General features: G+C 47.8%; 1 protein-coding gene across 1 annotated transcript in view; it reads right to left on the bottom strand.

The window, feature by feature from the left end:
* The window catches only part of LOC130309433 (zinc finger protein 569-like), a 149,570-nt gene that overhangs the window by 57,862 nt on the left and 71,325 nt on the right, over window positions 1-20,383 (bottom strand). Inside the window, 6 exon segments of the mRNA XM_056552326.1 lie at window positions 9,927-10,366; window positions 10,368-10,892; window positions 11,198-11,384; window positions 18,999-19,650; window positions 19,817-19,881; window positions 19,965-20,091. Of these exon segments, the coding sequence (XP_056408301.1) occupies window positions 9,927-10,366; window positions 10,368-10,892; window positions 11,198-11,384; window positions 18,999-19,650; window positions 19,817-19,881; window positions 19,965-20,091 (1,996 nt within the window).

Genomic DNA, 20,383 nt, shown 5'->3' with positions numbered 1-20,383 from the left:
AGGGACCTATAACACTGCACACACTGATCTTCATCATTGATCACTGGTTTCTCATAGGAAACCAGTGATCGACGATTCTGCCGCATGACTGCTCATGCCTGGATCTCAGGCACTGAGCAGTCATTCGGCGATTGGACAGCGAGGAGGCAGGAAGGGACCCTTCAGCTGTCCTGTAAGCTGTTCGGGATGCCGCGATTAGCCGCGGCTATCCCGAACAGCCCGACTGAGCTAGCCGGCAACTTTCACTTTCACTTTTAGCCACGCGGCTCAGCTCTGAGCGATCGGCGCTGTGCGCTATTAGAGGCAGGTCCCGGCTTCACTATGACGCCGGGCCCGCCGTGATATGACGCGGGGTTACTGTGTAACCCCGCGTTATATAAGGAGAGCAGGGCCAAGGGCGTACTGGTACGTCCTTGGTCCTTAAGGGGTTAAAGCCTCTAAACCCTCTCTGAGTAGATGGATTAAAGAGAAAATCTGTGAGGCTTTTGTAGCCCAGGAGTTAACTCCTCCTGCCTTTTGTTACTGCCCATTCTACCCGGGCAGTGTCTACTTCTTTTGCCGAAAGGAAGTTTGTTCCTCTGGAACAAATCTGTGCTGCTGCCTCTTGGGGCACCCATAACACATTTATCAGTCATTACAGGGTTAATGCCAAACATTCGGAAGAGTTGGCCTTTGGGCAATCTATCCTTAGTGCCGCTCTGCCGTAGTCCCTCCCTATTTGTGTTGTTACTTGCTAAGTCCCCACTTGTGCTGCTGGTTAGGAAGTAAAGGAAGCGTTAATTTTTAACGTAAATTTTTTTCCCTTAGTCCTAACAGCAGCACACAAATTTCCCGCCCTTATTTGTTTTGTTACTTGTTATATAAGCAATGTGGCCTAAGGGAGGAGGCCTTTTATGGGTGAGTTAATTAAAATGCTAATTACTTGGGCGGAATTAAAAAATCCACCGTCCTGCCAGCTTCACAGGGGCAGAACACCCCACTTGTGCTGCTGTTAGGACTAAGGGAAAACAAATTTACGTAAAAAATTAACGCTTATAAAAACTGCACCCCTCAAAGTATTCAAAATGAGATTCAGTAAGTTTGTTAACCCTTTAGGTGTTTCACAGAAATAGCAGCAAAGTGAAGGAGAAAATTCTAAATCTTCATTTTTTACACTCGCATGTTCTTGAAGACCCAGTTTTTGAATTTTTACAAGAGGTAAAAGGAGAAAAAGCCCCCCAAAATTTGTAACCCAATTCCTCTCAAGTAAGGAAATACCTCATATGTGAATGTAAAATGTTCAGCAGGCGCAGTAGAGGGCTCAGAAGGGATGGGATTTTGGAGAGTGTGTTTTTCTGAAATGATTTTGGGGGGCATGTCCCATTTAAGAAGCCCCTATGGTGCCAGAACAGCAAAAAAAAAATCACATGGCACACTATTTTGGAAACTACACCCCTCGAGGAACGTAACAAGGGGTCCAGTGAGCCTTAACACCCCACAGGTATATGACGTCCTTTCGTTAAAGTTGGATGTGTAAATGACATTTTTTTTTCTTTCACTAAAATGCTGGTTTCCCCCAAAATTTTACATTTTTTACAAGGGTTAATAGGAGAAAATGCCCTCACAAAATTTGTAACCCCATCTCTTCTGAGTATGAAAATATCCCATGATAGGGTGCGTTCCCACAGGGCGTATACGCAGCGTATTTGATGCTGCGCAAATTTTACGGCAGCAGCAGGAAATACGCTGCATATCCCTTGCTCACTATACACACAGGGCTTTCCGGCGGCAGCCCTATGTGTGTAGTGAGTTTTGGAGGCGGGGCCGTGTGCCGGCGTGACTGTGACGCGCGGCCCCGCCTCCAAAACTCACTACACACATAGGGCTGCCGCCGGAAAGCCCTGTGTGTATAGTGAGCAAGGGATACGCAGCGTATTTCCCGCTGCTGCCATAAATTTTGCGCAGCGTCAAATACGCTGCGTATACGCCCTGTGGGAACGCACCCTTAGGACCTAAAATGCTCTGTGGGCGCACTACAATGCTCAGAAGAGAAGGAGTCACATTTGGCTTTTGGAAAGCAAATTTTGCTGAAATGGTTTTTGGAGGGCATGTGGCATTTTGGAAGCCCCTATGGGGCCAGGACAGCAAAAAAATACCACATGGCATACTATTTTGGAAACTACACCCCTCAGGGCACGTAACAAGGGGTCCGCTGAGCCTTAACACCCCACAGGTGTTTGACGACTTTGGATATGTAAATACATTTTTTTTTTTTTTACTAAAATGCAGTTTTTTCCCCAAATTTTACATTTTTACAAAGGGTAATAGGAGAAAATGTCCCCCAAAATGTGTAACCCCATCTCTTCTGAGTATGGAAATACCCCAAGTGTGGACGTCAAGTGCTCTGCGGGCGCACTACAGTGCTCAGAAGAGGAGTCACATTTGCAAATGTTGCTGAAATGTGGGAGCATGTCGCATTTAGGAAGCCCCTATGGTGCCAGAACAGGAAAAAAAAAAAAAAACACATGGCATACTATCATACTATTTTGGAAGCGACACCCCTCAAGGCATATAACAAGGTGTACATCGAGCCTTAACACCCCACATGTGTTTGATAAATTGTTCATTAAAGTGGGATGTGAAAATGAAAAATTAGCTTTTTACACAAAAATTTTGGGGTTACCCCAAATTTTTTATTTTCACAAGTTGTAACAGGAGAAAATGTCACCATAAATTTGTAAGTACATTTCTTTGGAGAAAGGACATACCTCATATCTGGGCGTAAACAGCTCTGCGGGTGCACACCGGTCTCGGAGGAGCAGGAGCGCAGTCAGGGGCCTTGAGCTTCTACATAGTGGGACGTAAAATCATAAAACAGGTTATGTTCCCAGAATGATAACCCAGAGCATAGCCAAAACTAAAAAAAATATGCCCACCCCAAACCCTATGCTCTGAATCATCATTCTGGGAATGTTGTGTGTGGCCGTCCCTAACCTGTTGCCTCAAATGTGCACCCGCTCAGGTGGAGAGAGAGCGCTGCGCATTTGAGGCAACAAAAGAAAGTCCCAGATGATAGTGACCCTAAGAAACAAATACCCCCAGAGGTCTTATCAGATTTTTGTTATGAGAATTTTTATGGGCAATTTAGTGGTTTATAGGTTTAACATTTAGAATGTACTCTGGACTTGGTACATTGGGGTCAAATTATGGGAAATTAAAATGAAAAGGGAAAATTTTGTACTTTATGGCCGTGATACTCCCTGAAGCAGTTTTTAATGCAGAGGCCTGGATGATCGGGGCAAGTGTCACATTGAGTGGTGGTGTCCTTCCGTATCCCCCTTGTCCTTCCGTATCCCCCTCTTGTCCTTCCGTATCCCCCTCTTGTCCTTCCGTATCCAACTCTTGTCCTTCCGTATCCTCCTCTTGTCCTTCCATATCCCCCTCTTGTCCTTCCGTATCCCCCTCTTGTCCTTCCGTATCCCCCCTCTTGTCCTTCCGTTTGTCCCCCCCTCTTGTCCTTCCGTATCCCCCCCTCTTGTCCTTCCGTATCCCCCCCTCTTGTCCTTCCGTATCCCCCCTCTTGTCCTTCCGTATAACCCCCTCTTGTCCATCCGAATCCCCCTCTTGTCCATCCGAATCCTCCTCTTGTCCTTCCAAATCCCCACTCTTGTCCTTCCGTATCTCCCACTCTTGGCCTTCCGTATCCCACTCTTGGCCTTCCGTATCCCCCCTCTTGTCCTTCCGTATCCCCCCTCTTGTCCTTCCATATCCTCCTCTTGTCCTTCCGTATCCTCCTCTTGTCCTTCCGTATCCCCCTCTTGTCCTTCCGTATCCCCCTCTTTTCCTTCTGTATCCCCCTCTTGTCCTTCCGTTTGCCCCCCCTCATGTCCTTCCGTTTGCCCCCCCCTCATGTCCTTCTGTATATCCCCCTCTTGTCCTTCCGTATCCCCCCCTCTTGTCCTTCCGTATCCCCCCCTCTTGTCCTTCCGTATCCCCCCCTCTTGTCCTTCCGTATAACCCCCTCTTGTCCATCCGAATCCCCCTCTTGTCCATCCCAATCCCCCACTCTTGTCCATCCCAATCCCCCACTCTTGTCCTTCCGTATCCTCCCTCTTGTCCTTCCGTATCCCCCCTCTTGTCCTTCCGTATCCCCCCCCCCTCTTGTCCTTCCATATCCCCCCCCTCTCTTGTCCTTCCATATCCCCCTCTTGTGACAAACTCTGCATTTTTTCTGGGATCGTCCCTTCTTTCCAGTGTGGGGGACCTCACCTGGAAAGTGTTGGCCTGGGACGATCCTGGCACCTATATTTCCAGTTTCTTGGGAACTCCGGCCTGCTCTTTCCCGGTCACCAAATATCAGGGCCCTTAGGACTTCTTGGAACTGGAGGAATGTCCCTATGTTGCCAGCGTACTGGGACAGTACAAAAGAGTTGTACAAGTGGGCTTGAGGACCGGTGTTGTGGTACCTCGCACAGGGACAGGTGAGCTGCCGTTACCATGAATTGTGGTCAGCATAAGGACATCCCTCTTATCCTTACCCATGAAAACCTGTTGCTGGTCAGGTATAAGGGCACGGGACTCACCCTTGGGCATAGGTGTCTGTACAAAATTTGGAGGGAGGCCTCTCTGGTTCTTCTGCAAGGTCCCACAAGCGTATGTGGATCTGGGGGCAAGGGATGTGAAGAGAGGGATGCTGGTATAAAAGTTGTCCATGTACACGTGGTAACCCTTATCCAGCAATGGGTGCACAAGGTCCCAAACGAGTTTCCCACTAACACCCAGAGTGGGGGAACATTCTGGGGGTTCAATACGGGAATCTTGTCCCTCATCTACTCTATAACTTGTAAGTGTACCCGGAGGTACTCTCACAAAGTTTGTAGAGCTTCACGCCATACCGTGCCCGCTTCGAGGGAATATACTGGTGGAAGATGAGTCTCCCCTTACAACTGATAAGGGACTGAACTGTTGGGCGTACAAGTTCGTGTTATGATTCGGCAGGCTGGATGTGGATCCTCTGTGTCAGCGAGGGATTGGTGTGGACCGTGTCGGTGGACCGGTTTTAGGTTGTTACTGGTATTCACCAGAGCCCGCCGCAAAGCGGGATGGTCTTGCTGCGGCGGTAGCAACCAGGTCGTATCCACCGGCAACGGCTCAACCTCGCTGACTGCTGAGAAGGCGTGGGACAGAAGGACTAGACAGAGGCGAGGTCAGACGTAGCAGAAGGTCATGGCAGGCGGCAAGGTTCGTAGTCAATGGTGATAGCAGAAGGTCTGGAAACACAGTTATGGCAAACACAGTAAACGCTTTCTCTAGGCACAAGGGCAACAAGATCTGGCAAAGCAGGGAAGGGGAAGTGAGGTTATATGGACGTGGAGCAGGTGGAAGCTAATTAGACTAATTTGGGCCAGGCACCAATCATTGGTGCACTGGCCCTTTAAATCTTAGAGAACTGGCGCGCGCGCCCTAAGGAGCGGAGCCGCGCGCGCCAGGATGTGACAGCCGGGGACCGGGACAGGTGAGTAGCTTGGGATGCGATTCGCGAGCGGGCGCATCCCGCTATGCGAATCGCATCCCTGCCGGCAGTGTCAGTGCAGCGCTCCCGGTCAGCAGGTCTGACCAGGGCGCTGCAGAGAGGGAAACACCGTGATCAATCCGGGGAGGAGCGGGGACCCGGAGCACTCGGCGTAACAGTACCCCCCCCCCCCCTTAGGTCTCCCCCTCTTTTTGTCTGGTTGTCGCTTCACATGAGATGACGCCATTGGAAGCAATTCTTGAGTTTCTTTCAGGAAGACAGAGAAGTCCTGGGTAAATTCATCCATGGCAGGCAGTCCAGAAGAAGTGGGAATGGGGAGGGGGGGCAGAGGGTGAAGGTTGCCACGGGGCAGAGTGTTACCAGGAAAGGGGCTATGAGGAGGCAAAATCTCTGCTCGTTTTTTGCAAAAAACATCGGCATAGTCCTGATAGGCCTTGGGGAGACCTGGTATAGGAGGAGTCACTGAGGTTTGACTGACGGGACTGGGAGCCGACGTGAGGCATTTTTTGTGGCAAGAAGCACCCCAACTCTTGATCTCCCCGGTGGTCCAGTTGAGGGTAGGAGAATGGGGTTGGAGCCATGGCAGACCGAGGAGGATTTCAGAGGTGGAGTTGGGCAGAACAAAAAATTCTATTTTTTCGTGATGCAGTCCAATGCTCATGAGCAGGGGTTCTGTGCGGTAACGCACAGTGCAGTCCAATTTTACTCCGTTGACCGAGGAAATGTAGAGCGGCTTGACGAGACGGGTCACAGGGATGTTGAACTTATTAACAAAAGAGGCCAAAATAAAATTTCCCGCAGAACCAGAGTCCAAGAAGGCCACAGCTGAGAAGGAGGAGTTGGCAGAAGGAGAAATCCACACAGGCACAGTGAGATGTGGAGAAGCAGACTTCACACCATGAGATGCCACTCCCACGTGAACTGGGTGCGTGCGTGCGTTTCCCAGACGTGAAGGACAAATAGGGCAATCCACTAGGAAATGTTTGGTACTAGTGCAGTACAGACATAAATTTTTATCTCTGCGGCGAGTCCTCTCTTCATGGGTCAGGCGAGACCGATCCACTTGCATAGCCTCCTCGGTGGGAGGCACACGGGTAAATTGCAAAGGCTACTGGGAGAGAGTTGCCCAGAGATCAAGGTCTTTTTCCTAGCGGAGCTCCTGGTGTCTTTCAGAAAAACGCATGTCAATGCGGGTGGCCAAATGGATAAGTTCAGGCAGGTTGGCAGGAATTTCTCGTGCGGCCAGCACATCTTTGATGTTACTGGATAGGCCTTTTTTAAAGGTCGCGCAGAGGGCCTCGTTGTTCCAAGATGATTCAGAGGCGAGGGTACGAAATTGGATGGCGTATTCGCCTACAGAAGAATTTCCTTGGACCAGGTTCAGCAAGGCTGTTTCGGCAGAAGAGGCTCGGGCTGGTTCCTCGAAGACACTACGAACCTCAGCGAAGAAGGACTGAACAGTGGCAGTGACAGGATCGTTGCGGTCCCAGAGCAGTGTGGCCCATGACAAGGCCTTCCCAGACAGGAGACTAACCACGAAAGCCACCTTTGACCGTTCTGTGGGAAATTGTTCCGACAACATCTCCAAATGTAAGCAACATTGAGACAGGAAACCACGGCAGAGTCCCCATCATATTTGTCCGGCAGGGACAAGCGGAGGTTAGGAGCGGCCACTCGCTGCGGAGGAGGTGCAGTAGCTGGCGGAGGAGATGGTTGCTGCTGTAGCTGTGGCAGAAGTTGCTGTAGCATGGCGGTCAACTGCGACAGCTGGGCGAACTGTTGTCCTAGTTGCGCTATCTGTTGAGACTGCTGGGCGACCACATTGGTAAGGTCAGCGACAACTGGCAGCGGGACCTCAGCAGGATCCATGGCCGGATCTACTGTTATGATTCGGCAGGCTGGATGTGGATCCTCTGTGTCAGCGAGGGATTGGCGTGGACCGTGTCGATGGACCGGTTCTAGGTTGCTACTGTTATTCACCAGAGTCCGCCGCAAAGCGGGATGGTCTTGCTGCGGCGGTAGCAACCAAGTCGTATCCACCGACAACGGCTCAACCTCGCTGACTGCTGAGAAGGCGTGGGACAGAAGGACTAGACAGAGGCGAGGTCAGATGTAGCAGAAGGTCAGGGCAGGCGGCAAGGTTCGTAGTCAATGGTGATAGCAGAAGGTCTGGAAACACAGTTATGGCAAACACAGTAAATGCTTTCTCTAGGCACAAGGGCAACAAGATCCGGCAAAGCAGGGAAGGGGAAGTGAGGTTATATGGACGTGGAGCAGGTGGAAGATAATTAGACTAATTTGGGCAAGGCACCAATCATTGGGGCACTGGCCCTTTAAATCTTAGAGAGCTGGCGCGCGCGCCCTAAGGAGCGGAGCCGCGCGCGCCAGGATGTGACAGCCGGGGACCGGGACAGGTGAGTAGCTTGGGATGCGATTCGCGAGTGGGCGCGTCCCGCTATGCGAATCACATCCCCGCCGGCAGTGTCAGTGCAGCGCTCCCGGTCAGCGGGTCTGACCGGGGCGCTGCAGAGAGGGAAACGCCGCGAGCGCTCCGGAGAGGAGCAGGGACCCGGAGCGCTCGGCGTAAGTTCGTTTGCCCCACCATATGATTGACAAAGTCGTTACTGAAATAATAACTAAAATAGTCTTTCAGTGTATCCGGCCGTGTCAATCCAGATTCTTGAGTCGCCAACAAACCCTCTGGGGCCGATAACCCTCTGGGGGTCGCCAGACAGGTTCACCGCAAGGGGGCTCTGGTACGCTTGTCTGGGGGGACTGACTCCTATTATTAGTGGCATGGACACTCGTACTAGTGTCGGCCACTGGGTTACCATCATGGGGGGGGCTCGCCTGGCGGCGTCTTTGCCGCCGTACAGGGGGCTCATCATCAGTGCTAGATGACGAGGAAAAACACAGAAAAGTAGGATGTTCCTCGTCCTCACTGGCAGATTGGGTGTCGGAGGCAAGTAAAGCGTATGTCTCCTCCGTGATCACCTTTTTCTGCGGTGGCAGGAAGTGTGTAGCGTATGTGTTTTAGTGTAACTTATATATAACGTTGTGATTATAAATCACACCATTAAGAACACAAAATGTTGCGGCCAAAAAAATAAATAAAGGGGGCCAAATGCAGCGCCCTGAAACCCTAATAAGGCCTAGGTCGCAATGCAAAATCTGTGGCGGACCCGTGAGGAACTATCAGGAGGTTGGGGGAAACATTTATTTTTTTTAACCTCCTACCTGTCCCTGCACTAAAATCAATTCTTCAGCCCTGAGGGGCACAGATCTTCACAGAGGGGGAGGGGGGGTCCCTGGCTTATTCTCACAGCTCTGCCCGCTGACTGAGCTTGGTGGGCGAGCAGAGCTGAGAGAAAGGGACATTAACCCCTCCTCGGCCGGCTGCTGTTGGTCGAACGATCATCCGACCAATAGCAGCGCTCCTGGGGAGGTGACGGGATCCCCACCTCTCCCCAGCTACAGGAAGTCATTGGTGGTGTATAGTACACCGCCGATCACCTTCTAATTCCGGGTCATTGGGTCACACGTGACCTGTATGACCAGAATAGCCGCAGATCACCGTTGTGAAATCACCGGCGATCTGTGCCGATTGCCGACATGGGGCGGGGATCTCCGGACCCCCCTGGGCATTGTCACGGGATGCCTGCTGAACGATTTCAGCAGGCATCCCGGTCCGACCCCGGTGAAGACCGAAATTCCCATGGGCGTACAGGTACGCCCTGGGTCCTTAAGGGGTTAAATATTAAGATTTAAGAACCTTTTTCCTTCCAATCCACGACATATATGGGAATTTACGAGCGTGTAACTGGGTCTTCAATCCGTGTAATAATGGCGCAAAGTGTGAAGTAAAGAGATCTTGTACCAGATGTGATCAGATCTCTAGGGATTTTATACCCCGGGGAGGACACAGAAAAGGAAAAGAATTACACCGATGTTTACTGAACCCGGGGGACGCTGACATATTGACGACTTCTCATATAGAAAAATGGATTTTATGATCTGAGACCGAAAATAGACGTCAAGACGGGAAACGCTGGTCTAGGGTTTGTGATAAATAAAAGTATCTGCAGCGTCTTATGTTCAGAAGAGACGATCTTCAAGGGAGACGCGCGGATCCTGTCTGATGCCTTGAATTAAAGTCTCTATAATCATAATGAGAAGGGGGCGGGGACAACACTGACGCGTTACATTCCCTATATACAACGTCAGGGACAATATTACATTTATTACAAGTCCAGTGTGCGGAGATGGATATAAGAATAATAAATCATATAAGAGAGAAAACTTTTATTAACAATTGGTAACAAGTTTGGAGATGCAGTATATGATATATATATAAATGTCAGATATCCTATGTACATGGATAATATATAGATGTGTTATCTGCATCATTTATTGCTCTGAGTTGACTTCTTCCCTGTGTGAGTTCTGTGATGTGTAACAAGACTTGATTTGTGAGCAAAACATTTCCCACATTCTAAACATGAAAATGGTTTCTCCCCTGTGTGAGTTCTTTGATGTAAAACAAGATTTGTTTTCCCAGTAAAACATTTTCCACATTCTGAACAGGAAAATGGCTTCTCCCCTGTGTGAGTTTTTTGATGATAAACAAGCCCCGATTTATCAATAAAACATTTTCCACATTCTGAACATGAAAATGGTTTCTCCCCTGTGTGCGTTTTTTGATGATAAACAAGATTTGATTTTGCAGTAAAACATTTTTCACATTCTGAACATGAAAATGGCTTCTCCCCTGTGTGAGTTCTTTGATGTGTAAAAAGACTTGATTGCTGAGAAAAACATTTTCCACATTCTGAGCATGAAAATGGCTTCTCCCGTGTGAGTTTTTTGATGATGAACAAGATATGTTTTCCAAGTAAAACATTTTCCACATTCTGAACATGAAAATGGCTTCTCCCCTGTGTGAGTTCTTTGATGTGTAACAAGACTTGATTTATCAGAAAAACATTTTCCACATTCTGAGCATGAAAATGGCTTCTCTCCTGTGTGAGTTCTTTGATGTTTAACAAGACTTGATTGCTGAGAAAAACATTTCCCACATTCTGAACATGAAAATGGCTTCCCTCCTGTGTGACTATTTTGATGATCAACAAAGCTTGATTTCTTAGTAAAACATTTCCCACATTCTGAGCATGAATATGATTTCTGAGCTTGTTGTCCAACACCCCTTCTGTGACCTTTCTGTGATGACTGAGAAGACAGGACCTGTATATAAGGATGAGATGACAGATCTTGGCTGTGAAGGGCTGAGGGTGTATCTGGGATAATGGAATGTTCTTCATATGTATCTTGTGTGATATCATCATCTGCTTTATAATCTGAAGATATAAGATTCTCCTCTGATCTCCTGTGTGAGTTCTCTGATGTACAACAACATGTGATTGCTGAGTAAAACATTTACCACATGCTAAACATGAAAAGGGCTTCTCTCCTGTGTGAATTTTCTTATGTTTAACAAGATTTGATTTATGGGTAAAACACTTTCCACATTCTGGACATGAAAATGGTTTCTCCGCTGTGTGATTTCTCTTATGTCTAACAAGATTAGATTTTTGGGTAAAACACTTTCCACATTCTGAACATGAATATGGTTTCTTTCCTGTATGATCTCTTTGATGCCCAACTCCCCTTCTGTGACTCTTATTTTGCTGAACATCCTGTGATGAATGAGAAGACAGGACCTGTATATAAGGATGAGATGAGAGATCTTGGCTGTGAAGGGCTGAGGGTGTATCTGGGATAATGGAATGTTCTTCATATGTATCTTGTGTGATATCATCATCTGCTTTATAATCTGAAGATATAAGATTCTCCTCTGATCTCCTGCTACAAGAATCTAAAGAGAATAACACAGATTTTATTTTAACCCTATAACAACTCAGGAAATTTAAGCTTTCCTCTAAGAGCCAAAACTCTTATTTCTCAGGTGAATACGATCACAATACTCAGTTTGCATAGTTTTTGTTACGCTTTACTACTTTGTAACCCCTTAAAGGGGCACTCCACTGCTCCAGCGTTCAAAACATTTTGTTACGGACGCTGGGCTCGGGCTGCTGGGGTCGTGATGTCAAGCCATGCCAATGCAAGTCTATTGGAGGGGGCGGGCTGTGGGGGGATTGGGGGCGGGGATGTGTGATGTCATGAATGGTGGGAGTGGCAGTTACCAACTACAACACCCAGCATGCCCTCATACAGCCTATACCTCTGCAGCAGACCCAAAACTGCGACTACCAGCATGTTGCACCATTACTTTTACTATACTAGTATATGGTGAAACATGCTGGGAGTAGTTCTGGGTTGTATCAGCTGCAGAGCCATAGGCTGTATCAGAGCATGCTGGGTGATGTAGTTAAAAACTTCAACTCCCAGCATTCCTTGACACAGCCTCTGGCTTTGCAGCCGACCCGAAACTACAACTCCCAGCATGTTGTACCATGACCTATACTACTATATAGTGCAACATGCTGGGAGTTGTAGTTTTGCAACAGGCAGAGAGCCTTAGGTTTCAGATCACTGATTTATAACATAAAAAGTAGCAAATAAAATATTTTAAAAAATTAGAAATAAATGTAAAAAAGCCCCTCCCCTAATAAAAGCTTGATTACACCCCCCCCCCTTTCTTTTCCCATTTTTGGAATAAAATAATGTAAACAAAAATAAACAAACATATTTGGTGTAAATATCTGAACTATTATAATATAATGTTAATTAAACCGCACAGTGAATGGCGCAAATGTAAAAAATAGTAGAAAAAAAAGTATAAAAAGCGAAACAAAAACTACAGATCACGGTGAAAATAAAGTGTTATTGGGGGGGGGAGCAGAAATATTACAAAAAAAATTACAAAAAGTTATAATACAATACAATAATAACCTATATATATTGGGTATCGATGTCATTGTTTGAACACAATATAGATGACAGGTCATTTGTACCGAAAAGTGCGCTGCATAAGAATGGAAGCCACAAATTATGTATTATTTTTTTTTTGTGGTAAAACGATTTATCTACTTACCACCACTACCTACCTACACAGTCTACCTACCAACGCTATCTACCTACCGCCATTATCTGCCTTCATACTGGCATTATCTACACTATTTAGGGCACTGAGGAAAGAATTGGGAAATGTGCTGGAAACGTGCGGCGCCTAACATGTTTCGCCGGCAGATTCTGTGGGGACGAAAAGGAAAGAGAACGACTTCAGGAAGACGCCCCCTGTGAGTCACTAAAGGGGTGTGGAAATTTTAAAAAAAAAAACTACTTGTCCAAGCGAATAAAACGGAGCGCAATCTACTTGTCCCTCATGAATATCCACTTGTCCTTGTAGACCAAATAAATTTTATCAAAATAGTCGTAAATTTGGGGGTTTTCATTTTTTCGCCATTCACCTTGTGGTCAAACTTACACATTATTTTAATACTTTAGGTCAGCCCGATTATACCAATACCAAACATTTTTTTTCTTCTTTTTAAAAATATAAAAAAAAAATAAAAAAAACATTCCTGACCCCTATAACGTTTTTATTTTTCCGTATACCGGGCTGTATAAGGGCTCAATTTTTGGGCCGTAAACCACTGTATGTATCGGTACTGTTTTGGTATTAACTGGATTTTTTTTTTAATACACTTTTTTTTTTAGGAGGAATCATTAGATTCCTCATACAGATCAATGCAGTTCTATTGAACTCCATTGATCTGTGTTCATTTGGTTGAGCCTGCTCAAGGCCGGCTCAATCAAATTCAGATCTATGGGGCAGCCATGAATGCAGAGGTGAGCCCGCAGGCTACCTCCATAGTCGCGCTGTGTGGGGGAGGGCGAGCCACCACACTAGACCACCTGGGATGGTTATAAGAAACCTTTAGACTCCGCTGTCAACTTTGACAGCAGTGATCTAAAGGGTTAATAGCCGGTTGCGGTGAGTGCCGCATGCCGGGCTATTAGTGGCGGCCCTCGGCATCTGAAATCAGCTGGGGGCCGTCGTGTGTGGAGCGGGCTTGAGTCAGGAGCCCGCTCCCTACACCCTGAGCGCCGGTGTGACGTGCAGACTTGCGTCCCATGCAATTCTGCACCCGCTCCTCCTGTTAGTCTGCACCTCACTACGGCATTATAAAAATAAAGTCGGTCCGGCCCTGCTAGCCCGATACAGGGCTAAACGTATGAAACATTCACCTGCCCGGCGCCTGGAACTACATATCCCTGGCGATAGGATCTCCACATCCCTGCACTACATGTAACTGCACTGTAATCACTTATATGGTCTGCAGCGCCTGTGTAGAGCCGGGGGCACTGTATGGGGGGGATATTAGTCTGTGTACAGGGGTATTATTCAGTATCAGTATGGCAGTATTATCCCGTCACTATATGGTGGTAATGGTGGTGGTCATGATGTGGTGCAATTATTTATCCCTTTTATTCCTTTATCACCACAAAATCCTGATGTCCCGATCAGAGAGGACGGTGGGAGGGCCCTTACCTGCCTCCTCGTCGTCTGATCAGTGTTCTATTGCTCCAAGCCTGAAGCAGCAGAGCACTGATAACAATGATCAATGTTATGGCATAGCACTGATCAGTATCAGAAGATTGCAGGTAATAGTCCCCTATGGGGGCTAAAAAAAAAAAAAAAAAAAAAATTAATAAATGTGAATAAGTCCCTCCCCTAATAAAAGTTTGAATCCCCCTATTTCCATTTTTTTTTCTATAAATGTAATAAAAATAAAAAAATCACATGTGGTACCGCCGTGTGCATAAATGTGCGAACTATTAAATCGCACAGTCGATGGCGTACACGTAAACAAATACCAAAGTCCAAAATTGTGCGTTTTTGGTCACTTCATATACCATAAAAATATTAATGAAATGCGATAAAAGTCCCATCAAAACAGAAATGGTACCGATAAAAACTACAGACCACGGCGCAAAAAATTACCCTCATACAGACGCGTATACGGAAAAAATTAAGTTATGGAGATCAGAAGAGGACAATTTAAAAAAAATTTTGTGCAAGAATTTTTTTAAGCAGTAAAATAAAACCTATATAAAGTGGGTATCCTTGTAACCATCTGGACCTACAGAATAAAGATAAGGGGTTATTTTTACCGAAAAGTGCACTGCGTAGAAACGGAAGCCCTAGAAAGTTGCAAGTTGTCATTTTTTTTTATTTCACCCCACAAACAATTTTTTTTGTTTCGCCGCAGATTATGTTATAAACTAATTGATGTCATTACAAAGTACGATTGGTGACGCAAAAAACAACAAGCATCATGTGGGTCTGTAGGTGCAAAATTGAACGCATTATGATTTTTTGAAGGTCAGATGGAAAAAAACGAAAGTGCAAAAACAAAAACTTCCTGTGGAGCAAACAGCAGCTGATAAGTACTGGAAGGATTGGGATTTTATAATAGAAGTAATTTACAAATCTGTATAATTTTATGGCATCAGATGATTTTTATTTATTTTTTTATTCCACCGGAGTACCCCTTTAAGGTGAAAACAGGCTTAACTTTTTTTTCCGTTTGCACTTTCATTTTTTTTCTCCTTACCTTTTAAAATCATAACCCTTTAAATTTTGCACCTACAGACCCATATGAAACCTGTTTTTTTGCGCCACCAATTGTACTTTGTAATTACATCAATCATTTTACCCAAAAATCTATGGTGAAACAAAGAAACAAAATATTTGTGGGACAAAATAAAAGAAAAATTGCCATTTAGTAATTTTGGGGGTTTACATTTCTACCCAGTGCACTTTTCGGTAAAAATGACACCTTATCATTATTCTGTAGGTCCATAAGATTAAAATGATCCCCTACTTACCGTATATACTCGAGTATAAGCCGACCCGAGTATAAGCCGAGACCCCTAATTTCAAACCAAAATCCCAGGAAAAGTTATTGACTCGAGTATAAGCCTAGGGTGGGAAATACATCATCCCCCCCTGTCATCATCCAGACCCGTCATTAACATCCTCATCATCATCACCGCCTGTCATCATCCAGACCCTCATCATCATCACCCTGTCATCATCCCACACACCCCCCTTCATCATCCCCTTGTCATCATCCCACACACCCCCCTTCATCATCCCCTTGTCATCATCCCACACACCCCCCTTCATCATCCCCTTGTAATCATCCCACACACCCCCCTTCATCATCCCCTTGTAATCATCCCACACACCCCCCTTCATCATCCCCTTGTCATCATCCCACACACCCCCCTTCATCATCCCCTTGTAATCATCCCACACACCCCCCTTCATCATCCCCTTGTAATCATCCCACACACCCCCCTTCATCATCCTCTTGTCATCATCCCCACCCCCCCTCCCCCCTTCATCATCCTCTTGTCATCATCCCACACCCCCCCTTTATCATCCTCTTCTCATCATCCGCCCTCAGTGGTCTTCAACCTGCAGACCTCCAGAGGTTTCAAAACTACAACTCCCAGCAAGCCCGGGCAGCCATCGGCTGTCCGGGCTTGCTGGGAGTTGTAGTTTTGAAACCTCCGGAGGTCCGCAGGTTGAAGACCACTGCGGCCTTTGACATCATCCAGCCCCCTCTCACCCCCTTTAGTTCTGTACAGTACTCACCTCTGCTCGGCGCTGGTCCGGTGCTGCAGGACTGTCCGGAGAGGAGGTGGTCCGGTGGGATAGTGGTTCCGGGCTACTATCTTCACCGGGGGCGCCTCTTCTCTGCGCTTCCGGCCCGGAATAGAGGCGTTGCCTTGACAATGACGCAGAAGTACGTTGGCAATGAACGTACCTCTGCGTCGTTGTCAAGGCAACGTGACTATTCTGGGGCCGGGCCCGAAGCGCTTAGAAGAGGCCTCCCCGGTGAAAATAGTAGCCCGGAACCACTATCCCACCGGACCACCTCCTCTCCGGACAGTCCTGCAGCACCGGACCAGCGCCGAGCGGAGGTGAGTACTGTACAGAACTAAAGGGGGTGAGAGGGGGCTGGATGATGTCGAAGGCCGCAGTGGTCTTCAACCTGCGGACCTCCGGAGGTTTCAAAACTACAACTCCCAGCAAGCCCGGACAGCCGATGGCTGCCCGGGCTAGCTGGGAGTTGTAGTTTTGAAATCTCTGGAGGTCCGCAGGTTGAAGACCACTGCGGGTGGAGAGTTCACTCGAGTATAAGCCGAGGGGGGTGTTTTCAGCACGAAAAATCGTGCTGAAAAACTCGGCTTATACTCGAGTATATACGGTATATAGGTGATTTTGTCGGACTTCTGGAAAAAATCATAACTACATGCAGGAAAATTTATACGTTGAGGGTACATTCCCACACGGCATATTTGCTGCTGCGTATTGTATTTTCTCTGTTGAAGTCAATGGGTAGGAAAATACGCAGCACCAAATACGCACCAAATACGCAGCAAATACACAGCAAAATACGCCGTGTGGGAACGTACCCTTAAAATTGTCATCTTCTGACCCCTATAACTTTTTTATTTTTCCGCATATGGAGCGGTATGAGGGCTCATTGTTTGCGCCGTGATCTGAAGTTTTTATCGGTACCATTTTGGACTAAGGAATTTTTTTTGGCATTGCCGATATATTTTTATAATTCGGTCATTTACGCACACGGCGATACCACATATATTTATTTTTCTTTCTCTAAAATAAAGAAAGCCCAACCAGGACCGGTCCCATCCAGGACCTCAGGTGCAAGTGTTTCCTGACCAGGTTTGGAATTATCTGGGCAAAGGGCCTGACTTGCCACAATAAAGACACATCCCCTCCCTCCTACTATAATCCTCCTCCTCCACGGAAAGGGGGTTGGTCCGGAGCAGCACTGGTTCAACCCCTTCAGACTTTTTGGAACCAGGAGGCATGGGAATGGGGGGGGAGGAAGCATGGGAGGGAGGCGAGGGAGACATAGGGGGGGGCGAGGGGGGCATGGGAGGCGAGGGAAGCATGGGAGGCGAGGGAAGCATGGGAGGGAGACATGGGGGGGGGGCGAGGGAGACATGGGGGGGGGCGAGGGAGACATGGGGGGGGGCGAGGGAGACATGGGGGGGGCGAGGGAGACATGGGGGGGGCGAGGGAGACATGGGAGGTGAGGGAGGCATGGCAGGTGAGGGAGGCATGGGAGGTGAGGGAGACATGGGAGACGAGGGAGGCGAGGGAAGCATGGGAGGCGAGGGAAGCATGGGAGGCAAGGGAAGCATGGGAGGCATGGGAGGGAGACATGGGAGGGGAGACATGGGGGAGCGAGGGAGACATGGGAGGTGAGGGAGGCATGGCAGGTGAGGGAGGCATGGGAGGGAGGCATGGGAGGGAGGCGAGGGAGACATGGGGGGGCGAGGGAGGCAAGGGAGGTGAGGGAGGCATTTGGGGTGAGGGGGGCATGGTGGGCGAGGAGAGGCGAGGAAGGTATGTGAGGTGAGGGAGACATGGGGGGGTGAGGGAGGCATGGGAGGTAAGGGAGGCATGGGAGGGAGGCGAGGGAACAATGGGGGGGCGAGGGAGACAAGGGGGGGCGAGGGAGGCATGGGGGGCGAAGGAGGCAAGGGGGGGCGAAGGAGGCATGGGAGGTGAGGGAGGCATGGGAGGCGAGGGAGGCATGGGAGGCGAGGGATGCATTGGGGGTGAGGGGGGCATGGGGGTGAGGGAGGCATGGGGGGTGAGGAAGGCATGGGGGGTGAGGGAGGCATGGGAGGTGAGGGAGGCATGGGGGCGGGGGGAGGCATGGGGGTGAGGGAGGCATGGGGGGTGAGGGAGGCATGGGGGGTGAGGGAGGCATGGGGGCGGGGGGAGGCATGGGAGGTGAGGAGGGCATGGTAGGCATGAGAGGTGAGGGAGGCATGGGGCGGGGGGGCATGGGAGGTGAGGGAAAAGGCACCTTTTTTGCTTGCGCCTTTTCTAGACACAAAAAACAGTCTAGAGACAATTAGAAACGTCGGCCAGTGTCAATTAGGATAATGAAAGACAAAAGCTCCTCAAGATCTCTGACCACAATCTCATCTTGTATAATATGGGAGAGTCCACGAGAGAACGTGTCCACCAGCGCTTCCTTATCCCAGCACACTTCTGCTGCTAGAATACAGAACTCTATTGAATTCTTGGCCACAGTTCTCGTCCCCTGTTACATGGACATGAGCTGCTCTGCCGCAGAGGGAGAAAGGACAGGGAGGTTAAAGGGGTACTCCACTGCCCCAGTGGTCGGAACATTTAGTTCCAAACGCTGGGTGTGGGCTGCGGGGGTCATGAGGTCACACCGTGCCCCCTCAGTGCAAGTCTATGGGAGCGGGCGTGATGGCCTCGTACACATAGGGATATTTCTTCTCCATATTCCAGCTGTAGTATCACATTAGTTTGTATTTTGGTTGAATAGAAGAATATACAGAAGAGACAGGACAGAGAGATTAAAGAATTCTACACAATTATTACAATTGTGTATATTAAGTTGTTTTAAGTTCTCTATATTAAGTTGTTACTACTCACCTGGGCAGTTACCCTCCTTATACTGCTCATCACCGCTTACATCTGTATCTTCTTCTTCATCCTTTATGTCTGTAGCATTAATATTGTTTAGATCTTTCCCTGTAGGAATGTCCTCATTATACTGCTGATCACTACTCACATATGTCTCTTCTTCCTTCATATCGGTAGCATTAATATAGTCCAGATCTTTTCCTGTTGGAATGTCCTCCTTATTCTGCTCATCACCACTCACATCTGTCTCTTCTTCCTTTATGTCGGTAGCATTAATATTGTTCAGATCTTTTCCTGTAGGAATGTCCTCATTGTACTGCTCATCACAGCTCACATCTGTCTCTTCTTGTTCCTTCATATCTGTAACATTAATATTGTTCAGATCTTTCCCTGTAGGAATGTCCTCATTATACTGCTCATCACTGCTCACATCTGTCTCTTTTTCCTCCTTCATATCGGTAGCATTAATATAGTCCAGATCTTTTCCTGTAGGAATGTCCTCCTTATTCTGCTCATCACCGCTCAAATCTGTCTCTTCTTTTTCCTTCATATCTGTAGCATAAATATTGTTCAGATCTTTCCCTGTAGGAATGTCCTCTTTATACTGCTCATCACCGCTCACATCTGTCTCTGGAGCATTAATATTGTTCGGATCTTCTCCCTAAATCATAAGATGTGGAAGAAATATAGTAAAAGTCATCAGACAGTAGGAGAAGTCACGTGTGATGTTATAGATGAGCAGGAGATGAGGAGTCATGGAGGGTGAGGGGACTGACCACAAGAGCTTCACAGCCCTTCTACAGATCATAGGGAATATCTCCATCTACCTGATCATCCTGTGGAAGAAGAGGACGGGGACACCTCTCTGGTGCTGTTCTCTTACTGGATCTGACTGTAGGGAACACATACAGAGACTGAATTCATTCTTTACATACAAATAATGAGAGGACGTGTGTATATAGTCATGTCTATTACCTGGTGATGTGAGGGGCTGCTGATCCTCCATCATGACCTGATCCTTGTACTGATCCTTGTGTCCTTCTACATACTCCCACTCCTCCATGGAGAAATAGACCGCCACGTCCTGACACCTTATAGGAACCTGACACACAATGATACAGTCATCACCCCGACCCCTCCAGTGGTGTTACTGTATAATGTCCCAGCATTCCCAGCAGTGTCACCTCTCCAGTCATCACCAGACCCCTCCATTACTGTATAATGTCCCAGCATTCCCAGCAGTGTCACCTCTCCAGTCATCACCAGACCCCTCCATTACTGTATAATGTCCCAGCATTCCCAGCAGTGTCACCTCTCCAGTCATCACCAGACCCCTCCATTACTGTATAATGTCCCAGCAGTGTCACCTCTCCAGTCATCACCAGACCCCTCCA

The sequence above is a fragment of the Hyla sarda genome, chromosome 1, assembly GCF_029499605.1.
Source record: "Hyla sarda isolate aHylSar1 chromosome 1, aHylSar1.hap1, whole genome shotgun sequence".
NCBI lineage: Eukaryota > Metazoa > Chordata > Amphibia > Anura > Hylidae > Hyla > Hyla sarda.
This window is presented reverse-complemented; position numbering and strand designations above follow the sequence as displayed.